The sequence below is a fragment of the Salmo salar genome, chromosome 23, assembly GCF_965601325.2.
Source record: "Salmo salar chromosome 23, fSalSal1, whole genome shotgun sequence".
NCBI lineage: Eukaryota > Metazoa > Chordata > Actinopteri > Salmoniformes > Salmonidae > Salmo > Salmo salar.
Genome location: NC_138313.1, coordinates 33,680,001 through 33,707,245, shown reverse-complemented (window position 1 = coordinate 33,707,245; position 27,245 = coordinate 33,680,001). Strand labels below are relative to the sequence as shown.

At 44.4% G+C, this 27,245-nt stretch overlaps 1 protein-coding gene across 1 annotated transcript in view; it reads left to right on the top strand.

Annotated features, from left to right (window-relative positions):
- LOC106584438 (protein unc-13 homolog A) overlaps positions 1–27,245 on the top strand; it is a 58,730-nt gene that overhangs the window by 19,967 nt on the left and 11,518 nt on the right. Inside the window, exons 10-34 of the mRNA XM_082968247.1 lie at positions 4,446–4,512; positions 6,344–6,465; positions 6,602–6,821; positions 7,666–7,893; positions 8,710–8,851; positions 9,085–9,254; positions 9,530–9,645; positions 11,324–11,487; positions 11,705–11,858; positions 12,146–12,214; positions 15,920–16,009; positions 16,245–16,379; positions 17,275–17,408; positions 17,716–17,801; positions 17,955–18,081; positions 18,350–18,446; positions 19,275–19,418; positions 19,538–19,615; positions 19,748–19,825; positions 20,504–20,592; positions 20,824–20,973; positions 21,456–21,579; positions 25,461–25,490; positions 26,612–26,668; positions 26,794–26,874. Of these exons, the coding sequence (XP_082824373.1) occupies positions 4,446–4,512; positions 6,344–6,465; positions 6,602–6,821; positions 7,666–7,893; positions 8,710–8,851; positions 9,085–9,254; positions 9,530–9,645; positions 11,324–11,487; positions 11,705–11,858; positions 12,146–12,214; positions 15,920–16,009; positions 16,245–16,379; positions 17,275–17,408; positions 17,716–17,801; positions 17,955–18,081; positions 18,350–18,446; positions 19,275–19,418; positions 19,538–19,615; positions 19,748–19,825; positions 20,504–20,592; positions 20,824–20,973; positions 21,456–21,579; positions 25,461–25,490; positions 26,612–26,668; positions 26,794–26,874 (2,952 nt within the window). The remainder of the gene's footprint in view (positions 1–4,445; positions 4,513–6,343; positions 6,466–6,601; positions 6,822–7,665; positions 7,894–8,709; positions 8,852–9,084; positions 9,255–9,529; positions 9,646–11,323; positions 11,488–11,704; positions 11,859–12,145; positions 12,215–15,919; positions 16,010–16,244; positions 16,380–17,274; positions 17,409–17,715; positions 17,802–17,954; positions 18,082–18,349; positions 18,447–19,274; positions 19,419–19,537; positions 19,616–19,747; positions 19,826–20,503; positions 20,593–20,823; positions 20,974–21,455; positions 21,580–25,460; positions 25,491–26,611; positions 26,669–26,793; positions 26,875–27,245) is intronic.

The window sequence follows — 27,245 nt, the reverse complement described above, 5'->3', positions numbered from 1 at the left end:
CAGTTGTACAAAAATGCATTCAACTGAAATGTGTCTTCTGCATTTAACCCAACCCCTCTGAGTTAGAGAGGTGCGGGGGGCTGCCATAATTGACATCCACGTATTCAGCGCCCAGGGATCAGTGGGTTAACTGCCTTGTTCAAGGGCAGAACAACAGGTTTTTACCATGTCAGCTCAGGGATTCAATCCAGCAACCTTTCGGTTATTGGCCCAACACTCTAACCACTAGGCTACCTGCGTTGCCTATGGTCATTGTCATACAAACATGGCTATACAGCCGAAACGGATCTGGGACCAAGTTAGAGGATCTGTTTCTCTAATTTTCAGTCTGTCAATGTGTGACTCACCACCTGGATTAGGTCTTATGTAGCAACATTTAAATTCTGTTTTTTACATTGGATAAAAGTAGAGACTCAGAGATACAAAATGGTATATCATACACTGCATTTGAGGAAACAATGGGAAAGTAATTCTGCTTTGAAGTTTGATCAACTTGTAAATTCACTTTTGAGAAAACCGTCTTTCAATGTTTTGGTACTACTATTGGAGAGTCCTTCTTTGTTTACACCCATTCAGCATTGTTCACACCCTCTTCAGCCTTAGCCGCACCCATCTCTTCAAGGGTTGATCCATGTATTCTGTACTAACTTGCCAGCTACTTCCAGACATCTAAGAGAGAGAGAGAACAGCTCACTGAACATTACTCGCCCTAGCAGAGCTGGCTAGGCTGTTACAGTATGTTTTCCAGAGCGTTGGTGACAGCAACTGTGCTGTCAGATTGTCCATTTGTAAATTCAGAGTGTTTCGCATTCAGAGCGCACACTGGACGCTCTGGCCAATAAGTAGGGTTGTTCCCGAAAGCTCTGACCGCAGTCAAGCACCCAAGCTAACTGACTAACATTGGCTATCTACTTCCAGACACATAATGAGAGAACACCCCACTCTGACCATTTTACTCACCCTAGCAGAGCTGGTTAGGCAGTTTTCATGTTACACAGAGCATTGGTAACCAACAGTGTTGCTGGCAACAATTGAATTACGCTTTGTTGCCGACATTTACTGACACTGGACATATTCAACGGGTGTTGAGCGTTCAAAAATTAATCAGTTATTCTGCGCTCTGGCACACTAAGATGAGAGTCTTTTGTTGCGAAATGTAGCTAGATAGCTAGCTAGGTAAACAATGAATCAACGCATGACGTAACGTTAGTTAGCGAGCCAGCCAGCTAACGTTAGCTAGCTAGCTAATAGTACACTAACTTGAAATGAAAATACTTAGTCAAAATTAGAGTGGAGTCTTTTGTTAAGATAGCTAGCTAAACAATGGACCATAATCACAACTCATGACATTACTACCCTGCATGAATCTGCAGGTAGCTAACCACCCAGGTTCTATGGCTAGTCAAGCAAGTGTGTCTGAGATACGAAGAATAAGATCATACACAACGTTAGCTAGCGACCCAGCCAGCTAATGTTAGCTAGCTAACAGTACACTTGAAATGAAACCACTCTCTGTCAAAATTAGAAACAATGTTTCTAATGTTGTGGTGATGAGGATGTTGTGGTAATGAAGATATTGTGGTGATGAGGATGTTGTGGTGATGAGGATGTTGTGGTAATGAAGATAGTGGTGATGAGGATGTTGTGGTGATAAGGATGTTGTGGTGATGAGGATGTTGTGGTGATGAGGATGTTGTGGTGATGAGGATGTTGTGATAACAAGAGTGCTGTGTTTGTGTGGTTTCTCCCCATGCAGGGTGGGTGGTGCGCTGTATAGCATCGACAGCATGCCGGACCTCCGCAAGAGGAAAGCCATGCCTCTGGTCAGGGACCTGGTCAGTGTAAATTCTGACCATATACTAAATATATTTTACTCGATATTCATCTCTCTCTCTCTCTCTCTCTCTCTCTCTCTCTCTCTGCATGGTAAACATATGTTTACATTGCCAAAGCAAATGAAATAGATAAAAATAAACAATCAAGAATTAACAGTAAACATTACTCACAAAAGGGACAATAAATAAACATAAATATAGATTGTATTTACAATGGTGTTTGTTCTTCACTGGTTGCCCTTTTCTTGTGGCAACGGCTCACAATCTTGCTGCTGCGATTGCACACTGTGGTATTTCACCCAATAGATATGGGAGTTTATGAAATTGTATTTGTTTCAAATTCTTTGTGGGTCTGTGTAATCTTTCCAATGTGTCAAGTAATTATCTTTTGTTTTCTCATGATTTGGTTGGGTCTAATTGTGTCGCTGTCCTGGGGCTCTGTGGGGTCTGTTTGTGTTTGTGAACAGAGCCCCAGGACCAGCTTGCTTAGGGGGCTCTTCTCCAGGTTCCTTTCTCTGTAAGTGATGGCTTTGTTATGGAAGGTCTTGGAATCACTTCTTTTTAGGTGGTTGTAGAATTGAATGGCTCTTTTCTGGATTTTGTTAATTAGCGGGTATTGGCCTAATTCTGCTCTGCATGCATTATTTGGTGTTTTACATTGAACACTGAGGATAATTTTGCATGCAGAGTCTCAATTTGGTGTTTGTCCTATTTTGTGAATTCTTGGATGGTGAGCGGACCCCAGACCTCACAACCATAAAAGGGCAATGAGTTCTATAACTGATTCAAGTATTTTTAGCCAGATCCTAATTGGTATGTCGAATTGTATGTTCATTTTGATGGCATAGAAGGCCCTTCTTGCCTTGTCTCACGTTCAGAGCTTTATGGAAGTTAAGTGTGGCGCTGATGTTTAGGCCGAGGTATGTATAGTTTTTTGTGTGCTCTAGGTCAAAGTTGTCTAGATGGAATTTGTATTTGTGGTCCTGGCAACTGGACCTTGTTTGGAACACCATTATTTGTGTCTTACTGAGATTTACTGTCAGGGACCAGGTCAGACAGAATCTGTGCAGAAGATCTAGGTGCTGCTGTAGGCCCTCCTTGGTTGGGGACAGAAGCACCAGATCATCAGCAAACAGTAGATATTTGACTTCAGATTCTAGTAGGATGAGGCCGGGTGCTGCAGACTGTTCTAGTGCCCTCGCCAATTTGTTGATATATGTTGAAGAGGGTGGGGCTTAAGCTGCATCCCTGTCTCACCCCCCGGCCCTGTGGAAAGAACTGTGTGTTTTTTGCACATTTTTAAGGCACACTTGTTGTTTGTGTGCTTGGATTTTAAAATTTATGTTTTTCCCCCAACACCACTTTCCATCAATTTGTATAGCAGACCCTCATGCCAAATTGAGTCGAAAGCTTTTTTAAATCAACAAAGCATGAGAAGACTTTGTTTTGGTTTGTTTGTTTGTCAATTAGAGTCTGCAAGATGAATGCGTGGTCTGACATTTGGTAAAAAGCCAATTTGACATTTGCTCAGTACATTGTTTTTGCTGAGGAAATGTACGTGTCTGCTGTTATTTTCCATAAGTTGCTGTTCACGCATATCCCCCGGTATATCTCTGTCCAGTGTCTGTTTTTTGCCCATCGTAATCTTTTCTTTTTATTGACCAGTCTGAGATATGGCTTTTCCTTTGCAACTCTGCCTAGAAGGCCAGCATCCCGGAGTCGCCTCTTCACTGTTGAGGTTGAGACTGGTGTAGCGGGCACTATTTAATGAAGCTGCCAGTTGTTTCTCAAACTAGACACTGAACTTGTCCTCTTGCTCAGTTGTGCACCGGGGCCTCCCACTCCTCTTTCTATTCTGGTTAGAGGCAGTTTGTGCTGTTCTGTGAAGGGAGTAGTACACATTTCTCACATGGACTAACCTTCGTTTCTCAGAACAAGAATAGTGTGACGAGTTTCAGAAGAAAGGGCTTTGTTTCTGGCCATTTTGAGCCTGTAATCGAACCCACAAATGCTGATGCTCCAGATACTCAACTAGTCTAGAGAAGGCCAGTTTTATTGCTTCTTTAATCAGGACAACACTTTTCAGCTGTGCTAACATAATTGCACAATGGTTTTCTAATGATCAATTAGCCTTTTAAAATGATAAACTTGGATTAGCTAACACAACGTGACATTGGAACACAGGAGTGATGATTGCTGATAATGGGCCTCTGTACGCCTATGTAGATATTCCATTAAAAATCAGCAGTTTCCAGCTATAATAGCCATTTACAACATTAACAATGTCTACACTGTATTTCTGATAAATGTTATGTTATCTTAAATGGACAAAAATGTAGCCTTTCTTTCAAAAACAAGGACATTTCTAAGTGACCCCAAACTTTTGAACGGTAGAGTAGTTGTCAAAGCAGATGCTAACTAGGCTATTATACTCACACTAAATAGATGACCTAGCCCTTGTGCCATCCACCCTTGCCAATTTAACTGACTTCCAGGCTTTGAATTGAATAGCTCTGACAAGCTGGAGGCCTGCTCAGCTCCACCGCGCACTTGAATGAAGAATTACCATACAGGACTAAATAGCTCAGTACTTTGTCTCTATGAATCCAGTTCACTGTCAGGCTGTACAACCCACACACTTGCACGAGAATGAACACACACATGGAGATGCAGATACGTAAGCACCCATGCACACACACAGTGTTTCCATTAGCCGTAATAGCCGGCTTTTGTCCGATAAAAAAATAAATAGAAAAGCCGATAAATAAAATTGGCACAGGCCAATTGTCCTGGGAGAAGAAGAAAAAAAATCTCATTGTGAAATAATGCTTTTTAGCCTATTCATTGGTGGACTGGTCGTGCTTATCGGTCTATAGGTTCATTTGCATAATTGTATGGAATTAAATTAGTGTGTATGTACAGTATATTCGTTATGCATCTTATTTTTCACACGCAACCAGCATACAGATACAGAGCCCTTGAGTGGAAAATCTGTTAGAAAGCGCAAGAGCTGCTGCCTGTGGTGCTTTCAAGACAACTAGGACATGAGGTCAAATCATGATGTCAGTGATCTTCAGGTCGGAAAGTCGGATCTTTAGAAAGAGGCCTGAATTCCCAAGTTGGATTTCCGAGTTGGACGACCGACCGTTCAAAACTATTTTTCCCAGTCGGAACTCGTTTTTTCGCCAGTTCCCAGTTCTCCTGAACACACTGAAGTCAGAGATTTGAGTTTCCAGTTGTTATGAACACTGCATGAAACAGCAAGGGCAGGAAGGCTTCATTAGCGCACCACACACCACTTTGCAATGAGCTGGAGGCAGTATGCATTTTGAAAACATTATACTTAATTGTTTGAAACCTGAATGTTTTAATACATATGAGGCATGTCTTACATTGCTTCAAAGTAGCCTATTAGAGCGCTCTTTCTAAATTTTGAATATATATTTTAGTTAGAAATCCTACACCTGTAACTCTCTGGGTTTTAAATAGAGTATATCCTTCAACATCGCATATCATTATTAAGGAAGTACAGAGTTTTCCACTTTGTTCCTAAGGGCTTTTGTCCTACACTCCAAAAGGGTTATTTGACTGTCCCCATAAGATAACCCTTTTTGGTTCCAGGTAGAATCCTTTTTGGTTTCAGGTAGGACCCTTTTTGGTTCCAGGTAGGACCCTTTTTGGTTCCAGGTATAACCCTTTTGGGTTCCAGGTAGAACCCTCTGTGAAAAGGTTTGTACATGGAACACAAAAGGGTTCTACCTGGAACCAAAAAGGGTTCTCCAAATGGTTCTTTTATAGGGTCAGCTGAATTACTCTTAGGTTCTAGATAGCACATTTTTTGGGTTGTTTACATGGCACATGATTAATAGGTCTAGATCTAAATTAATGGAAATGTCCTCCCTCCTTTCCCCTCACCCAGTATTCCATCAACAAAATGAATAACTCTCCCCTGATATAGTGATCTTTCTGTCTCTTGGCACTTTTATCACGATCGATCACTCTGTATCTGTTTTAAAATCACCCCTATGCTATTGTCGCCATGTTTGTGACTGTGGCTAGAGTTGTTTGACATATGGCCCTTTTAACACTTGTTTCTCTTCCTGCTTCTTCCTTCCTCCATCTGTACTGCTAAAGGCTATGGTGAGTAACACCGTGACTGATTCCAAATGAAAAGAGAATGTTGTTAAGACGTACTGGCTTTGTTTGTTCTCAAGGGGAATAGCAATTTGTGTAGAGAAGCACTTCATTCCAGATACCCATGACCCCTTGTTTCTTGTATACACTTGGGGAAAGTACAGCTGGACTGCTTTGTGACCGGTTGCCTTAATGAGATGTAATTTCTTCCAAACTGTGTTAAAATATATTAAAGTAAGTAGCAAGAGAAATAGACTTCTTTCTTTGAGTAAAATCGAAGTTGTCACTTGGTTGTAAAAGTGCTTATGGAATGTTTTTCAATCGCAGTATGTACAAAACTACTATATATTAATCTCATCTCTTCATTCAATCAGTCATTAATTCCTTCCTTTCTTTCTGTCCCCTGCCTGGCCTACCTCAGTCCCTGGCTCAGAACTCCAGGAAGGCAGGGTTCACATCAGCTATGGCGTCCAGCACTCTCAATAACGAGGAGCTGGTGCGTTTCTGGCTCTTTCTTTTCTCTACTCTCAGTATATCCAGATAGTGAACGTTTTCCCTCTCTCCATGTAGTCATAAATTCCACAAATTCTTTGACTCTATATATATGTCCTCTACGTTTCCCTCTCTTGTAGAAGAGCCATGTGTACAAGAAGACCCTACAGGCTCTGATCTACCCCATATCCTGCACCACGCCTCATAACTTTGAGGTGTGGACGGCCACGACACCCACCTACTGCTATGAGTGTGAGGGGCTGCTGTGGGGCATCGCCCGCCAGGGCATGAGGTGCACCGAGTGCGGGGTCAAATGTCACGATAAGTGCCAGGACCTACTCAATGCTGACTGCCTGCAAAGTAAGTAGAGCCATGTTGAATGTTTCTCAGTGAGTGGTAAAGTTTTGTTCAGTTGGTGCTAAAACATAATATAATGATAAAACATAAACTAACAACACCAACTGTGTGGGATACTACAGACTGTAAGCTGCTTTGGATAAGAATGTTAAACGGCTGTCTGGCATTCCCCTTTGACTGTCATACTTCAGACTCTTCCCTCCTACATCTCTCATCCCACTCCCCTTGTCCTCCATTCTCTCACTCTGCAGTCTCAGGCACTCTCTCTCTTTTATTTTTCTTAAAAAATTGTATACATTTTTTTTTTAAAGCCATTTGTCTTTCCTTGAGATCCTCTCCCCCTTCCAACTCTTCGTGAACGTTTCACAGGTCTGCAGATACTACCTGAGCACTCATCGATAAATCACACTGTATACTATGTATGTTAATTGTAAGTTAATTGAAATGCATTCCAGGTGACTACCTCATGAAGCTGGTTGAGAGAATGCCAAGAGTGTGCAAAGTTGTCATCAAGGCAAAGGGTGGCTACTTAGAGGAATCTCTAAGTAGTAACACTTCTTTGGTTACTACATGATTCCATATGTGTTATTTATTAGTTTTGATGTCTTCACTATTATTCTACAATGTAGAAAATAGTAAAAATAAAGAAAAACCCTTGAATGAGTAGGTGTGTCCAAACTCATATCTTTTTTATTTTTAGGTAATTGAATCGGGGGCCTACAAAAGAGGGGCCGCTGGCCACATGCCGCCAGTTGCCCATTCCTGCTGTAGAATAATACATCATAAGACCTTATTTGTCATGTAACTCAATAAGTCAAATCTGACCCTCATCTCTCGTCTACCCCAGGGGCAGCGGAGAAGAGTTCTAAGCATGGGGCGGAGGACAGAACCCAGAACATCATCATGGTTCTAAAAGACAGGATGAAGATCCGAGAGAGGAACAAGCCGGAGATCTTTGAGCTGATCCAGGAGGTGTTTGCCATGGTCAAAGCCACTCACGTCACCTACATGAAGCAGATCAAACAGAGCGTACTGGACGGCACCTCCAAGTGGTCGGCCAAGATCAGCATCACAGGTGAGAGAGAGAGAGAAGATAGCAGGGCTTCAGAGTTAGAGTGCTGATCTAGGACCAGGTCCACATCAGAATCAGAAGAAGAAAAATCTTATTCATTATGATCTAAAAGGGAAAACTGATCCTAGATCAGCACTCCTAATTTGAGACGCTTTGTGAATAGTTTGAGTTCAGAACCATCCATTTGTAAAGCTCTGGCAGATGCCATTTGGAGTCTGACTCCATCACAACACATCATCCACCCTCTGTCTCCTCTTGCTTGTTTGTGTTCCAGCTCTATTTGTTGTAAAGGTCATACTGTGCTGTAGACCATTGAGTCACTGTCTGACATGAAGGAGACAGATTAGATAACGGTCCCATATGAAGAGGGATTTGAGATATTCGTCTGTAGGCAAGAAGGCAAAGAACCAGAATAGGTCAATGGGAGTGTGTAGAAGGGAGAACTCTCAACCTAGCTAGGTAAACTAGGCTCTGCTCAAGTCTTGTCCTATTGACTGTCGCTCCATCTGTTTGAGGTTTGAAGTACTCCGAACTTTGTAGACCAGACATATAGTCATGTCGTTCATATTTTATTGAAATTTTTTTTGCTTTTTAAGCACCTTGAGATTTGTTTACTTGTATGTGCTGTGTACTGCAATTCAGCTTTTAGCTGCCAAGTACAGCTTACTGGTAAAAATGTAATGAACTACTACTACTAATACTATTAGCCTCTAAACTAGACTGACCGCTGTGCTCACTAGTGAAACAATGATGAGTGCAGTATTCAGCCATACTGACCACTTGATGCTGCCCCCTGTTCCCTCTCCTCCCTCCCCACAGTGCTGTGTGCCCAGGGCCTCCAGGCGAAGGATAAGACTGGCTCCAGTGATCCCTACGTCACGGTCCAGGTGGGAAAGACCAAGAAGAGGACCAAGACCATCTACGGAAACCTCAACCCTGTCTGGGAGGAGAACTTCAACTTGTGAGTAGAGAGAGAAAGTACTTTTTTTATTTAGTTATTTAGCTGACACTCTTATCCAGAGCCACTTACAGGAGCAATTAGGGTTAAGTGCTTTGCTCAAGGGCACATTGACGGATTACTGGACTGGAATAACATTGAAGGTTGTGTATTCACAGATTGTGAATGGATGACATTGGTGGGTCTCTCTCTCTCTCTGTCTCTCCCCTCTGTCTCTCCCCTCGCTCTCTCTGTAGTGAGTGCCACAACTCCTCGGACCGGATCAAGGTGCGGGTGTGGGACGAGGATGATGACATCAAGTCTCGGGTGAAGCAGAAGTTCAAAAAGGAGTCAGATGACTTCCTGGGTCAGACCATCATCGAGGTCCGCACGCTGAGCGGAGAGATGGACGTCTGGTACAACCTGGGTCAGTACAGTCACAGTACAGGGGGAAATAACCACGTTAAGCTAACAAACCCAATCATTGAGCCTCTGACACTTCGGGTCCATATAATTACTTTCTAGGTATCCATACGATGAGGTTAATTTGGTGATCTAATTTGGGTGAACTATCCTTTTAAAAATGATTTATTTCATATAAGAGACATTATCATAATGGTTGAGGTCTTTATCAAAGATAGTTGTTGTTAGGTTGACTGTGGTATGTGTTGACTGAGAGTTGTGTCTGGTCCCTCTCTGCAGACAAGCGTACAGACAAGTCAGCCGTGTCTGGTGCCATCAGGATGCACATCAATGTAGAGATCAAAGGAGAGGAAACAGTCGCTCCATATCATGTCCAATACACCTGTCTGCACGAGGTAAGCTGTGTGTGTGTGTGTGTGTGTGTGCGTGCGTGCGTGTCTGTGTGTGCGTGTGATCGTGCACGCGAGCCTGTGTATGCTCCTGCCTTCAGGTGCTAAGTGATGTTAATAGCCGGGTCATCTCGGTTCATTTAGCTGACTGATGTAGCCGTCTTTCAATGAAGTTGTTGTTTCAGATGAAATAGAAGTTAATATCCCATAAAGGTGTCACCGCCTGCATTGCTCTATCAAGATAAATACCACATCAGATATAAAATACCACAGATAATATCTCGCACTCTGACCTTCTTCAAATATGGAACTGTTTACAATGTTTATGCTAAATGATCATTGCCCTATATCAAGTCATTACTTGGTCCAATATCAGGACATAGTTTGCAAACAGCTGAACCTAACAAGAGCTACTATTCAATTGTACTGTAAATAATGTTCTGTACCAAATTCTCTCAATCTTCACAATGGCTCAACACACATTGTAATGGTGAGTCGTGACACTGAATGATTCATATATTCCTGTACTCTTTCAGGTACTATCTATTGGCACATAAAACCAACTGATATATTTCTCATGAAAGTCAGTCATATAATGAATGAATGGAGGCCCAGGCCTGAATAAATGATTAATTGAAAAACCCTCTGAGCATTGATCAGTCAGTCAGTCATCCAGTTAGACAGACAGACAGACAGACAGACAGACAGACAGACAGACAGACAGACAGACAGACAGACAGACAGACAGACAGACAGACAGACAGACAGACAGACAGACAGACAGACAGACAGACAGACAGACAGACAGACAGACAGACAGACAGACAGACAGATAATCAGTCAGTTAGTCAGTTACTGTATATAGTTATTCAATCAGTTGTTAGTCAGTCAGTCAGTTAGATAGATAATCAGTCAGATAGTCAGTCAGCCAGTTAGATAGTCAGCCAGTTAGCTAATCAGTCAGATAGTCAGTCAGCCAGTTAGATAGTCAGCCAGTTAGATAATCAGTCAGATAGTCAGTCAGCCAGTTAGATAGTCAGTCAGCCAGTTAGATAGTCAGCCAGTTAGATAGTTAGATAATCAGTCAGATAGTCAGTCAGCCAGTTAGATAGTCAGTCAGCCAGTTAGATAGTCAGTCAGCCAGTTAGATAGTCAGTCAGCCAGTTAGATAGTCAGTCAGCCAGTTAGATAGTCAGTCAGCCAGTTAGATAGTCAGTCAGCCAGTTAGATAGATAGTCAGTCAGCCAGTTAGATAGTCAGCCAGTTAGATAATCAGTCAGATAGTCAGTCAGCCAGTTAGATAGTCAGCCAGTTAGATAGTTAGCCAGTTAGATAATCAGTCAGATAGTCAGTCAGCCAGTTAGATAGTCCGCCAGTTAGATAATCAGTCAGATAGTCAGTCAGCCAGTTAGATAGTCAGCCAGTTAGATAGTCAGCCAGTTAGATAATCAGTCAGATAGTCAGCCAGCCAGTTAGATAGTCAGCCAGTTAGATAGTCAGCCAGTTAGATAGTCAGCCAGTCAGTCAGATAGTGTGTATTCTACTCTGCTCTCCTGCTCAGACACATTCACATAGAGATCATGATGAAAGCTGCCTTCAATCAGCCTTAGCAACTTTAACTCATTAACATCATAGTCTAGATTGAATAACCCGTCTCTTTCATCCTCTCTCGCTCTGCCTACAGAACCTCTTCCACTTTGTCACAGATGTGCAGAGCTCTGGTGTTGTGAAGATTCCTGATGCTAAAGGGGATGATGCGTGGAAGGTGTACTTTGATGAGACTCCTCAGGAGATAGTGGATGAGTTTGCCATGCGCTACGGAGTGGAGTCAATCTATCAGGCTATGACGTGAGCTCAAATGTAGTACCCTACACACCCTGTCAGTGACACTTAGCAATAGCATACACATTACCAGATTGTAATGTGATGTATTGAGAGAACACCTAGTGTATGGTTGTGTTTAGGATGATACTGTGGTACACCCTAAACATCACAAGGGAATGCATGGGCAGCTTCATTAATACTAAAGTGATAATGTTTATGCCGTGTGTGTGTTCTCCCACAGTCACTTTGCCTGCCTGTCGTCTAAGTACATGTGCCCTGGGGTGCCGGCGGTAATGAGTACCCTGCTGGCCAACATCAATGCCTACTACGCCCACAGCACCCAGGCCACCAACAGTGTGTCTGCCTCCGACCGTTTCGCCGCATCCAACTTCGGGGTGAGTCGCCCCAAATTAATGAGGGTCCTTTTTTGGACATCCCTACCCCATTGAAGTTTAAATGTAATATGGTTAAGGTTACGTAAGGTTTATTGTTAAGTTTAGTGCAAGGGTAGGGGTTAAGGTTAGGGTAGGGATGTCACAAGGATTCCGGATAGCACTAACCAATTAATGAGGGATGGACAGATACATAATAGGATGCAATGCCTGAACTCAATGTTTAAGGTGAGCCAATGGATATGCTAGCTCTTAGGCTAATGTGTTGTGGCGTATTTTTGTTATTTCAGAAAGAACGATTTGTGAAGCTCCTAGACCAACTCCACAACTCCCTTAGGATTGATCTGTCCATGTACCGGGTAGGCTACTCTTAACTTATATTTATCTCTCTCTTATCTCTATCTCTCTCTCTGTTTTTCGATCTGTGTCCTTTCCTACCTCTAGATCTCTTTTGCAAAACCAATTAACTAGCCTGCTAATATTGTTCCTCACTAAGTCTAGGAGTCTTAGGCCTAGTTAACTGGTCTGTAACCAGATATAAGATGTGCATCAATGTGAGAAATCTGCGTATTAAATAAAATACAATTTTATTAGTCAGATGCGCCGAATACAACAGGTGTAGACCTTACAGTGAAATGCTTACTTACCTAACCAACAATGCCGTTTAAAAGAATACGGATAAGAATAAGAAATAAAAGTAACAAGTAATTAAAGAGCAGCAGTAAAATAACAATAGTGAGACTATATACAGAAGGATACTAATACAGAGTCATTGTGCGGGAGCACCGGTTTGTTGAGGTATATGTACATGTAGGTAGAGTTATTAAAGTAACTATGCATAGATGATAACAACAGAGAGTAGCAGCGGTGTAAAAGAGAGGGAGGGGGACAATGCAAATAGTCTCGGTAGCCATTTGGTTAGGTGTTCAGGAGTCACTGGGCAGCTCTCGGCTGTGCTTCACTTTGTAGTCTGTAATGGTTTGCAAGCCATGCCACATCCGACGAGCGTCAGAGCCAGTGTAGTACGATTTGATCTTAGTCCTATATTGACGCTTTGCCTGTTTGATGGTTCGTTGGAGGGCATAGCAGGATTTCTTATAAGTCCCGCTCCTTGAAAGCAGCTGCTCTAGAATTTAGCTCAGTGCGGATGTTGCCTGTAATCCATGGCTTCTGGTTGGGGTATGTACGTACGGTCACTGTGGGGACGACGTCATCGATGCATTTATTGATGAAATCAATGACTGATGTGGTGTACTGCTCAATGCCATTGGAGGAATCCCGGAACATATTCCTTGTCTTACCATGCCCCGCTGTTCTATTCTGCCGGTGCAGCGTATAACCAGCCAGCTGTATGTTGATAGTGTCATCGTTCAGCCACGACTCCGTGAAGCATAAGATATTACAGTTTTGAATGTCCCATTGGTAGTTTAATCTTCCATGTAGGTTATCTATTTTATTCTCCAAAGATTGAACATTTGCTAGCAGAATGGAAGGAAGTGGGGGTTTATTCAATTGCCTACGAATTCTCAGAAGGCAGCCCGCTCTCCGGCCCCTTTTTCTCCACCTCCTCTTCATGCAAATCACGGGTATCTGGGCCTGTTCCCGAGAAAGCAGTATATCGTTCGCGTCGGACTCGTCAGACTTGTTAAAGGAAAAAAAGGATTCTGCTAGTCGGCGGTGAGTAATCGCTGTTCTGATGTCTAGAAGTTATTTTCGGTCATAAGAGATGGTAGCGGCAACATTGTGTACAAAATAAGTAATCAAATAAGTTACAAACAACGCAAATAAACAAACAAAAAAACACAATCGGTTGGGGACATGTAAAACATCTGCCTTCTTCTCCAGCGCCATTTTTCCCATATTAGAAATGTGTTGTATGTACATGTACCCAGGAGACAACAACCTTACTGAGATCCAGGAGACAACAACCTTACTGAGATCCAGGAGACAACAACCTTACTGAGACCCAGGAGACAACAACCTTACTGAGATCCAGGAGACAACAACCTTACTGAGATCCAGGAGACAACAACCTTACTGAGATCCAGGAGACAACAACCTTACCTTAGATCCAGGAGACAACAACCTTAATGAGATCCAGGAGATAACAACCTTACTGAGATCCAGGAGACAACCACCTTACTGAGATCCAGGAGACAACAACCTTACTGAGATCCAGGAGACAACAACCTTACTGAGATCCAGGAGACAACAACCTTACCTTAGATCCAGGAGACAACAACCTTACTGAGATCCAGGAGACAACAACCTTACCTTAGATCCAGGAGACAACAACCTTACTGAGATCCAGGAGACAACAACCTTACTGAGATCCAGGAGACAACAACCTTACTGAGATCCAGGAGACAACAACCTTACTGAGATCCAGGAGACAACAACCTTACTGAGATCCAGGAGACAACAACCTTACCTTAGATCCAGGAGACAACAACCTTACCTTAGATCCAGGAGACAACAACCTTACCTTAGATCCAGGAGACAACAACCTTACCTTAGATCCAGGAGACAACAACCTTACTGAGATCCAGGAGATAACAACCTTACCTTAGATCTAGGAGACAACAACCTTACCTTAGATCCAGGAGACAACAACCTTACTGAGATCCAGGAGATAACAACCTTACTGAGATCCAGGAGACAACAACCTTACCTTAGATCCAGGAGACAACAACCTTACCTTAGATCCAGGAGACAACAACCTTACTGAGATCCAGGAGACAACAACCTTACTGAGATCCAGGAGACAACAACCTTACTGAGATCCAGGAGACAAGAACCTTACCTTAGATCCAGGAGACAACAACCTTACTGAGATCCAGGAGACAACAACCTTACTGAGATCCAGGAGACAACAACCTTACCTTAGATCCAGGAGACAACAACCTTACCTTAGATCCAGGAGACAACAACCTTACCTTAGATCCAGGAGACAACAACCTTACCTTCGATCCATGAGACAACAACCTTACCTTCGATCCATGAGACAACAACCTTACTGAGATCCAGGAGACAACAACCTTACTGAGATCCAGGAGACAACAACCTTACCTTAGATCCAGGAGACAACAACCTTACCTTAGATCCAGGGCCAGCTCCTTCATGACCTCTTGGTCAGCCAGTTCAAGCAGTTTTTTTTATTGTTCAAAGGGGTGATGAAAATAAATATTTTAAAAAAGGAGAAACAGACCCAAACAAAAGATTCAAACCAAAACCAAGTGTGCACATGGCTACCAAGAAAAACCAGAAGCCTCACAGCTCTGCAAGATGGCTCACTCTAGTTCCTTGCACCTGTGCCCAATCAACACTTAATAAGTCTACACAGGACTTCCTGGCTTAGCACCTGACTCAGGTTACTGCTGCCCCCTGGGGATGGAGTGAAGTTTATCCTGGTAGTTTATTGTTTAGCTTAATATCACTACTGTCCCTCTCTTTCATTCTCTCTCTCTAACATCTCTTTCTATCTCTCACATCTCTCTCTCTCACATCTCTCTCTCTCTCTCTCTCTCTCTCTCTCTCTCTCTCTCTCTCTCTCTCTCTCTCTCTCTCTCTCTCTCTCTCTCTCCACTCAAACAAAAGTATTGTTTGTGTCTGCACTTAGAACAGTCCCATAACAGCATCAGACAGCTCAGAGTGGCTGGGCCCTGTGGGCAGGGAGACCTCTGCTTTCTCTGTCGCTCACAGACACACACAAATACACACTTTCTCTCTCTGTGTGATGTGAGAAAGGAGGCTGATGTGTTAATTGGGCTGACGCCTCGTCATGCACACACAGGGTCAGTGAGGTGAAGAGCTGAGGGTTTTAGTCTGGCCTGGAATCAATGGCAGAGAGAGACTACTTCTTCAGCACCACAGCTCTAGCCAGATTATACAACCTTGTCCACACACACACACACACACACACACACACACACACACACACACACACACACACACACACACACACACACACACACACACACACACACACACACACACACACACACACACACACACACACACACACACTCACTCCTCACTGTGGATCTATTATTTGTGTGTAACAGAATAACTTCCCAGCCAGCAGTCCTGAGAGGCTGCAGGACCTCAAGTCTACTGTGGACCTGCTCACCAGCATCACCTTCTTCAGGATGAAGGTAACTCTCTCTTCTCTCTGTCTTCTCTTTCATTTCATTCCATCCGCTCCTTGGATCACCTCTACTTGGCTCTGGTTGGTACCACATGTATCCATTCTTGTTTACACTGTACAGTTTCGCTACACTACATGTTCTTTTCAAACATGCATCTTCACTGAGTTTCTTTGACCCAGTGTGGTTGTATGGGCTTTCCCAGTTTCAGTAACTTCTCATCTGTCTGTGTGTCTGTCCTCAGGTCCAGGAGCTACAGTGTCCCCCTAGAGCCAGTCAGGTGGTGAAGGACTGTGTCAAGGCCTGTCTCAACTCCACCTACGAATACATCTTCAACAACTGTCACGAACTCTACAGCCGCGAGTACCAGACAGACCCGGTGACTTTGTGTGTGTGTGTGTGTGTGTGTGTGTGTGTGTGTGTGTGTGTGTGTGTGTGTGTGTGTGTGTGTGTGTGTGTGTGTGTGTGTGTGTGTGTGTGTGTGTGTGTGTGTGTGCGTGTGTGTGCGTGTGAAGGTGTGCGTGTGTGTGCGTGTGAAGGTGTGAAGGTGTATGTGCGTGTGTGTGTGAAGTGTGTGTGTGTGTGTGTGTGTGTGTGTGTGTGTGTGTGTGTGTGTGTGTGTGTGTGTGTGTGTGTGTGTGTGTGTGTGTGTGTGTGTGTGTGCGCGTGTGAAGGTGTGAAGGTGTGCGTGTATGTGTCTCTCTGTCCGTGTCATTAGCACCTCAGGTGGTCTCCATCAAGCCTGTACAGGATTTTTATATGGATTTACAAGCCTTGTTTTTGCTTCATTAAAGTGGGGCGATTCATTCCGACTCCCTTCATGAATTTCAAAAGCTAATTTTTCCTTTGAATAAAACATTCCACCCTGAGGTGCCTTGGAATATTTTGTTAAATCTTCAGTTTGAACCTCTGCGGTGGTATGAACATTTTTTTCTGACTTTGTCAGCTCTCTTCAAAGCACTAAACTTGCTACATGTGGTTTGGTGGGTTCATCAGCTCATTAGAGTAGCAAAGAGATAGATATAATTGGAGTTGAGTGGTAGGGAAGAGATAGATATCATTGGAGTTGAGTGGTAGCGAAGAGATAGATATCATTGGAATTGAGTGGTAGGGAAGAGATATATATCATTGGAGTTGAGTGGTAGCGAAGAGATATATATCATTGGAGTTGAGTGGTAGCGAAGAGATATATATCGGACACACTACGATAGTAGCTACAATAGTAGCCCATGTGATAGTATCTCAGTGACTGAGTGTGTTGTTGTTTTGTCCAGGCCAAGCCAGGAGTGGTCGCTCCAGAGGAGCAGGGTCCCAGCATCAAGAACCTGGACTTCTGGTCCAAACTCATCACCCTCATCGTGTCCATCATAGAGGAAGACAAGAACTCCTACACACCCTGCCTAAACCAGTGAGTCTGTCACTCTCTCTAGCCATATCAGTCTGTTTCACTGTTGCTCTCTCTCCCTCTGTCTCTCTTTCTCTGTCTCTCTTTCTCTGTCTCTCTTTCTCTGTCTCTCTTTCTCTGTCTCTCTTTCTCTGTCTCTCTTTCTCTGTCTCTCTTTCTCTGTCTCTCTCCCTCTGTCTCTCTCCCTCTGTCTCTCTCCCTCTGTCTCTCTTTCTCTGTCTCTCTTTCTCTGTCTCTCTCCCTCTGTCTCTCTCCACCTTTACATCCATATGTAACTCTGTATCTGTTTCTTACCATCTGCCATGCACAGGTTTCCTCAGGAGCTCAACGTGGGTAAAATCAGTGCTGAGGTGATGTGGAACCTGTTTGCTCAGGATATGAAGTACGCCATGGAGGGTGAGCACTGAATAATGTTGCACCTCACCACACTGTTGGCCTAGATCTGTCCTAGCAGTTGTCTTCTGTTTTTATCGGGCTGTTATAATGCATTTACAAGCAGATATGGCACTCTCTCTCTCTCTCTCTCTCGATCTCTCGCTCAACTCTCAGAGCATGAGAAGAACCGGCTGTGTAAGAGTGCAGATTACATGAACCTGCACTTCAAGGTCAAGTGGCTGTACAACGAGTACTGCAGAGACCTGCCCTTCTTTAAGAGCCGTGTTCCTGAGTACCCGGCGTAAGTGCCACCTGTGCCATGATGACACACACTCAGCTTAAAACACGCGCATGCATACAGGCACATACCCACATACACACATGCACGAACTCACACACTACCTCCCTGGTACTACACAGCACAGCCCATCAGCAGTTACAGATGGACTGCAGCAACAGGTTTTCTCTCAGACCCCAGAAGTAGGTTGAAATCAAAAGTTCCAGTGGGGTTGATTCAAATTAAACCCCCCCCCCCCCCCCCCCCCCCCCCCCCGTGTGATGTCTCCTAGGTGGTTCGAGCCATTTGTCATCCAGTGGTTGGACGAGAATGAGGAAGTGTCTCGAGACTTCCTGCATGGTGCACTGGAGAGGGACAAAAAGGACGGGGTAAATTCTTCTCCTTATGTCCTCAAAATGAAATTTGCGTTGGTTGTGGCAGAATGAAAGTAATCCCTTCCTTTGTAGCTCCTCACTAACCCTCCTAGTTATCAGGCAGACTTATCCACGTCTCCAGCACTCATCAAAGACTTCCCTGAGACAATGGATGCCGAAGCACAGATGTTGCAGGGGAGACTCGAGCTCAAAGTAGAAAGTAGGGAGTTTAGAATATAAAGAGATGTTCTCAGAAAGTAGAGAGAGGCTATAAAGAGATTTGTGCAGACTCTTCTCAGGTAGGGAGATAAAGTCTGACTGTACCAGCCTGTGGATTAATGAGCTCTGTTCCCTACCAATGGGAGCTGCCCTTCCCTCATTACACAGTAGCACCTGGGGGAGCCACCACAGACTCACCTCTGTCTGCCAATTAGAGGCAGACAGACAGACAGACCCACCTGACCCAGTCGTCTGTCTGGACTGCTGTCTGGCTGCAAACAACCCTAGTGGTCCTCAGGACAACTATCATATCTATTTACTCTCTCAGAGCTCAGTGGTACAGCAGGCCAGACACCATCTCTCTCTCTTCCTCCCCCATCTCTCTCCCCTGATGTTAACAATCCATGGCCTCTGTCCCCCAATCATAATGGTATCTCTACTCCTCTCCCCTTCTCTGCTAGAGACCACTATCTCCTCTTCCTCTCTTCCTTCCCCTCTCTTCCTTCCTCTCTCTCAGCTGTGCTAAGGAAAACTCTTTCCTCTCTTTTCCTTCTCTCCCCAGTCTCTCTCTCCTCTCCTCCCGTCTCTCTCTTAATGCTTTCTCTCTCTCCTTTCCCCCAACAGTTCCAGGTGACTTCGGAGCATGCTCTGTTCTCCTGCTCCGTGGTGGATGTCTTCTCTCAGCTCAACCAGAGCTTTGAGATCATCCGCAAGCTGGAGTGTCCTGACCCCCAGATCGTAGGCAACTGTATGAAACGCTTCGCCAAGGTACACTACAGTATTCTACACACTATAGCCACTTCATTCATGGCTTCATGATGGTAAGCTGAGCCTAGTCACAGAGACAGTGGTTGACATGCTCCTATCTCCTCCTGCTCTCTCCTCAGACAATTGGTAATGTTCTCATATCCTACTCGGACATTATCTCCAAGTGCTTTGCTAACTACGTCAACATGGAGAAAGTGGTGAGTGTACAATTACTGGGCGAGACACGTTGGGTGTGGATGCCCATCATTATAGTGTAGTGTTTGTGCAATTCAATGAAAATGTGTGGTATTTGGATAGTGTAGTGGATAATGACTTTGTGTTGTTTGCAGCCATGCATCCTGATCAACAACATCCAGCAGCTCAGAGTTCAACTGGAGAGGATGTTTGAGGCCATGGGAGGAAAGGATGTGAGTGGCTCTCATATCCCTGTTTGATCTATCTATCTATCTATCTATCTATCTATCTATCTATCTATCTATCTATCTATCTATCTATCTATCTATCTATCTATCTATCTGTCTGTCTGTCTGTCTGTCTGTCTGTCTGTCTGTCTGTCTGTCTGTCTGTCTGTCTGTCTGTCTGTCTGTCGCTGTCTGTCTGTCTGTCTGTCTGTCTGTCTGTCTGTCTGTCTGTCTGTCTGTCTGTCTGTCTGTCTGTCTGTCTGTCTGTCTGTCTGTCTGTCTGTCTGTCTGTCTGTCTGTCTGCGTCTGTCTGTGCTGTGGGCGTGGTCGGGTGTGGCGGGGACATTTGTGTGTGCGTGGACGGGTGTGTGTCTGGGGACATTTGTGTGTGTGTGCGTGGACGGGTGTGTGTCTGGGGACGTTTGTGTGGTGCGGTGGACGGGTGTGTGTCTGGGGACGTGTGTGTGTGTGTTGTGTGTGCGTGGACGGGTGTGTGTCTGGGGACGTGTGTGTGTGTGTGTTGTGTGTGCGTGGACGGGTGTGTGTCTGAGGACGTGTGTGTGTGTGTTGTGTGTGCGTGGACGGGTGTGTGTCTGGGGACGTGTGTGTGTCTGGGGATGTGTGTGTGTTTATGTGTGCGTGGACGGGTGTGTGTACATGTATCTATTGGTGTGTGTGTTTCAGCTGTGCAAGGAGGCCAGTGACTTCCTGAAAGACCTGCAGTTGAAGCTAAACACTGTGATGGATGATCTCAGCAGGATCTTTTCTGTCAGGTGAGTTAGGCACACTGGTGGGCACTGTCAGGCATCAAACAGCCATTCCATCTACCCATACTTGCCAACTCCAATATATATTTCATTAATATTACAGTGCCTTTCTCTCCTTGCTACATAGTCTCATCCGAATATGTCAAAATGGTGGCATTTAAACTTTTTATGTCACTTCAGCTGAGATATTAGTTACGTCACTTTCTATGTCTTGTGTGTTTATTTGCGCGTGTGTAGTTTCCAGCCACAGATTGAGGACAATGTGAAGCAAATGGGAGACATCCTTGGCCAGGTGAAGGGGACCAACGTGGGGGCTAACAACTGCAGCAGTGTGGCCCAGGACGCTGACAATGTTCTGGAGCCTATCATGGACTTCCTGGACAGCAAGTGAGAGAGAGTTGTCCTGTAATGTTGCCAGTCCATTTTTGGCCGCAGTCTCTATTTCTTTCTTGATATAACTTTTCCAGTCTCTTTCAATCTTGCCGTCTTTTTCCCGCTGCCTATCCCTGTCGCTCTCTCTTTTAACCCATCTTTCCATCTTGTTCTTTCTTTCCTTCTCTTTTTCTTCATCTCTTAATCTCTCTCTGTGTCTCCTCTGTCATCTCTCTCTCTTATCTTTCGGTTTGAACACCATTTCTTGTCAATTCTTGGCTGGTGCGCTATGTTGGACTCCCTTCTGTCGCTCATTATTTCCTTCCTCCCTCCCTCCTTCCTTCCTTCCTTCCTTCCTTCCTTCCTTCCTTCCTTCCTTCCTTCCTTCCTTCCTTCCTTCCTTCCTTCCTTCCTTCCTTCCTTCCTTCCTTCCTTCCTTCCTTCCTTCCTTCCTTCCTTCCTTCCTTCCTCCTCACCTTCGCTCTGTCTCCTGTCAGCTTGACGCTGTTTGCTAAGATCTGTGAAAAGACCGTGCTGAAGCGTGTTCTGAAGGAGCTGTGGAAACTGGTGATGAACACTATGGAGAGGAACATCGTCCTGCCCCCTCTCACCGACCAGACGGTACGAACACACACCCTTCTGAGCATGCAAATATTCATGCTCACACACTCACATGCACGCAGTCACACACACTCACATGCCTGCAGTCACATACACTCACATGCACACAGTCACACTCACATGCCTGCAGTCACATACACGCACATGCACGCAGTCACACACACTCACATGCACACAGTCACATACACTCAAATGCACACAGTCACACACACATGCATGCAGTCACACACACTCACATGCACACAGTCACACACACTCACATGCCTGTAGTCACACATTCTTTGATACACACACAGCCCACACTACCAACTGCTACACAGGCACAAACCACTTCTCAGTATGGGATGAGAACCAAGACCGATCAGAGTTCTTTTTATTCAAGGGATTCATGCTCTGATATGTGCTATGTGAGGGAGATATATTTAAGCAATAAGGGCCGAGGAGGTGTGCTATATGGCCAATAAACCACGGCTAAGGGCTGTTTTTAAGCACGATGCAACGTGGAGTGCCTGGACACAGCCCTTATTGCTATTATAAATTGGTTGCCAACATACTGTAATTAGAGCAGTAAAAATAAATGTTTTGTCATAACCGTGGTATACCACGGCTGTCAGAAAATCAGCATTCAGTGCTCGAACCACCCAGTTTATAATTCATATTTTATCTGTTCTGAGTACAGTATTTAGTACAACAAACTCTCTCCCACATACGCACACCGTGAGCAGCCAGGACAGCCATTAGACAGGGAAGAAGTAGACCTGAAATGGCAGACATTTTGTCTACATTATAAGATGCTTACAAGTGACTGTATAATAATAGATCTGATTAGTGATTATTCATTAATGATGGGCCTGATACGCCCCTCTCCCCAGCCCCCCAGGCCACATACAAAAAGACCCCCACTCTTCCATTCACTCCATAGATTTCAGTGAAAACCCCCACTCTTCCATTCAGTGTCATTCTAACCCTGTTCTCCAGGATGGTGCTCCTAGTCACAAACTAACATCTAAACTCAACTACTTCCAACTCGACAGTGACGTTGATACAACTGTTGAGCCTTTCATGTTGGACAGCAGCCGGTATATTTATTTTGCTTTTGATATATCTGTTCTCATTTTTGTTTGGTAACAAAAGAGCCTCACATCATTCTATAGTAGTATGGTTGCCCTGTATCTCTATCAGTAAGACCCCCCTAGTGTGGGTTTGTCCCACAGGGGCAGAGACAGAGTCCAGAGGGGGTGTTACAGTTCCAGTACCAGTCTCAGTACTGTAGGTCACTCTGTCCCTCTTCCTATCCATCTGATATGTGTATTACTGCTGCTTGGAGGATTGATCTGGGGCTCTGTGCAGCGTCACTGACCCTCCTTTCTGGTATTTACATCCTGCTCCCACTGCTCTTCCTCCACAGATGATTGTAAGTACGGCACTCCTGAGTGTCATTGTGTCTGTCTGTCCCACAGTTCGTTATTGAAGGGTGGTCAGTCCTCTGCTATATGTGGCTGCAAACTGTCCCCCCTTCGTCCCCCACATCCTCACTCCTCCTATCTGTCTCTCTGTCTTCCACCTGCTCTGTTGTTCCTCTGCTCCTCTCTCTGTTCTCTTCTCTTCTCCTGTCCTCCTCCACCTCTCTCTCTCTCTCTCTGAGGTGACAGCTGCATGGTGCATTCCTGACTGACTCAGAGAAGGCCCCACTCTCCCCCATACGAACCCTCCAATCGAACGCCCCCCCCTGCCTCCCACTGCCCTTTGCCCTGCCCCACCCCCAGTGTTGCCTTGTTCTTCTCTTGCATATTGTCCCAGGACTCCCTTTCTGGGTGACTCTGACGTTGTGGCTTAATACCTGGTGCCTGCCCCCCCCCCCCACCTGTTCCATGTTTGAAGTGTATCCCCCTGCCCTATATGGGTTTGTTGCTTGTATCTGATCTACTCCAACTCCCCTGTAGTAATTCTCCCAGTATGTCTCTGCAGGCCTGCTGTGTTGATCTGTCCTGGTTTGGTTCCATGTCCTGTTGTTGTAGAATGATAGTCATAATAGCATAGTGATAAGCTAAGGTATATACTTTCACCAAGGCTGGTCTATACCGGAAGTGGTGTATTACACTTGTGGGGGTTAGGATTGGTGACACACACACACACATACAGTAGACATACAGTAACAGTCAAAAGTTTGGACACACCTACTCATTCAATGGTTTTTCTTTATTTTCACTATTTTCTACATTGTAGAATAATAGTGAAGACATCAAAACTATGTAGTTACCAAAAAATTGTAAAACAAATCTAAATATATTTTATATTTGACATTCTTCAAAGTAGCCACCCTTTGCCTTGATGACAGCTTTGCACACTCTTGGCATTCTCTCAACCATCTTCACCTGGAATGCTTTTCCAACAGTCTTAAAGGAGTTCCCACATATGCTGAGCACTTGTTGACTGCTTTCCCTTCACTCATCCTAAACCATCTCAATTGGGTTTAGGTCGGGTGATTGTGGAGGCCAGGTCATCTGATGCAGCACTCCATCACTCTCCCTCTTGGTCAAATAGCCCTTACACAGCCTGGAGGTGTGTTTTGGGTCATTGTCCTGTTGAAAAACAAATGATAGTCCCACTAAGCGCAAACCAGATGGGATGGCGTATCGCTGCAGAATGCTGTGGTAGCCACGCTGGTTAAGTGTGCCTTGAATTCTAAATAAATCACTGACAGTGTCACGAGCAAAGCACCCCCACACCATCACATCTTCTCCTCCATGCTGCACGGTGGGAACCACACATGCAGAGATCATCTGCATCTCACAAAGACACGGCGGTTGGAACCAAAAATGTCACATTGGGACTCATCAGACCAAAGGACAGATTTTACCGGTCTAATGTCCATTGCTTGTGTTTCTTGGCCCAAGCAAGTCTCTTTTTATTGGTGTCCTTTCGTAGTGGTTTCTTTGCAGCAATTGGACCATGAAGGCCTGATTCACGCAGTCTCTGAACAGTTGATGTTGAGATGTGTCTGTTCCTTGAACTGTGTGAATTTATTTTGGCTGGAATCTGATGTGCAGTTAACTCTAATGAACTTATCCTCTGCAGCAGTGGTAACTCTGGGTCTTCCTTTCCTGTGGCGGTCCTCATGAGAGCCAGTTTCATCATAGTACTTGATGGTTTTTGCGACTGCACTTGAAGAAACTTTCAAACTTTCAAAATACTACATCATTCCATATGTGTTGTTTCATAGTTTTGATGTTTTCACTATTATTCTACAATGTAGAAAATAGTAAAAATAAAGAAAAACCCTTGAATGAGTAGGTGTGTCCAAACTGTTGACTGGTACTGTATGTCTGAGAAGCCACTTCTGCTCTACAGCACAGAAACCCTCTCAATGATTTAAATGTTGTTGTGTTTTCTCAATTGTATCGTCCCTAGTCTGTAACATCTGGATTACAGTTTTTGTTTTACTTACTTTTCTAGGATAACTAGAATTTTTCTAACATTGTTTAAAAATATATTTTTTTTCAATGTTTGAATCTCTCTGGTGGAGATGTTTCTGGCCGTCAGTGGCCTTTCGTCTTCATCTGAAGCTAGGATGGGCTCATTACCAAGACTGCTCATACTGATATTGACCTAACTAACTGTATGCTAAACTTAAAGAAACTTTTACGGACAATGATAAAACATCTGGATTACATTATGTTGATCCATCGATTTTGATCTGTAGATTTTGCTGGATTACATTATCTGACCCATTAGAAATTAGGACTGAGTGGCTTTGAACCATATCCATTAGCCTAGCAGACGGACAGTTACTAAGATGTCCGCTCCATTAGTCAGTCAGCCAATCGAACTGTGGGGACAGGACCCTTCCTGAAGTATTAACCAATGTCCTCTCTTTACAGGGGAGGGTGAAGCTTGCTTGTCACAGTGATGTAAGGACTAAACCCACTCTAGCTCAATGTGTCTTCTCTCCTCTGTCTCTTTTCTCAGTTTTCTTCTCGCCTGTCCATCATGTTCAAAGCAGTGGAAGCGATCGTTTCTCACTTGTATTTTTTAAATGGGGTTCCTCTTTGCCAGATTCCTGTACAGTTGTGTCTGTTGTAGTCCACCCCCTGTAGACGTCCCTGGAGCTACCTGTATCCCAGCCTCCACACAGCCCAACTACTGCTGGACACATGGAGCGTTGACGTTACAGTACATACCGTTAGCACACTAACAAACATCCCAACGGACAGGACTGCTGTTTGCTCGTTACCTGACCATGACCGCGGTTCCTCAACCGACTTGCATTGAACATCCATGATGGCATAAATGATTTGATAAGCCACATTTATGAGATGAGAGTGGAACCCTTCTTGGTGTTGTCCTTTCGTAGGAATATATTGGTTTGTTTGTTTTGTCTGTTCTCTATTTGAGGAGTGTTCTCTTAGAGATAAGATGTAACCGCAGAGTGATGGGTGCTGTGTGGAGCACTTAGTGGTATATTCTGCTAACAGAGTATCAAAGAGTCATCATAGATACAGGATATATCACCACAGTGCTACTGCGAAGGCTGTGGGCTTGCTGGCTTGGTTGAACCTCTGCATTTACTGTCTGTGTGAGTGTGTATTGTGTGCGTTTGTGTGCCTCTGCGTGTGTGTGTGTCTCTGCAAGTGTGTGTGCTCTTACTTACAATAAGCTGAGATCCTGTCTTCTCTTGCTGTGTGTGTGTGTGTGTGTGTGTGTGTGTGTGTGTGTGTGTGTGTGTGTGTGCGTGTGTGCGTGTGTGCGTGCGTGCGTGCGTGCGTGCGTGCGTGCGTGCGTGCGTGCGTGCGTGCGTGCGTGCGTGTTTGTTGAAAAAAATAATGACTAGTATGACAGCTAGTATTTCTGAAAGTCCTGTAATGTGTTGAGTGAGTTTTGGAGTGTGAATGTGAGTGTGAATGTGAGTGTGAATGTGAATGTGAAAATTGTCCGTCAATTGTAACGTGACGGTAATCTGTGTGACTGCTACCCTGCGTCATGAACATAATGAAGCCCTCTTCCCTCTGTTTTTACCTCTGCTCACCTCTAGGGCACTCAGCTCATCTCCAACGCTGCCAAGCAGCTGGGACAGCTCTCCAAGATAAAGGTACCACACATCTTGTCTCGCGCCACATTAGTACTGTTTGCATTTAAAAGTTCTGTATTTAATACTATCTGCATGTAAGAGTTATTTCTTTGTGCTGTTAACCTGTCTATGTGTGTGTTCCTCAGGAGCACATGGGTCGTGAGGAGGCCAAAGCCCTGTCCCCTAAACAGTGTGCTGTGATAGACCTGGCCCTGGACACCATCAAGGTACAACCCAAAACTACTGTTTTTCTCCTGAGCCTAAGCTACAGTCACTCTCTCTCACACACACACACACACACACACACACACACACACACACACACACACACACACACACACACACACACACACACACACACACACACACACACTTTGATCAACTACGACTTTTTAATATACATTACATTATGAATAGAGTGGTTAATCTTAGGCCTTCCATTGAAGTCAGTAAAAGTGTTGGCCTTAGGCTAGTACAGTTAAACAATCCTAATCTAGAAAAATGAGGAATGAATTGTCTGTATAATGTCTGTATCTGCATGTCCTTTATTTCAAGGACATACGGGTGTGGGTCTTGTAGTGCATACTCAACACACTTC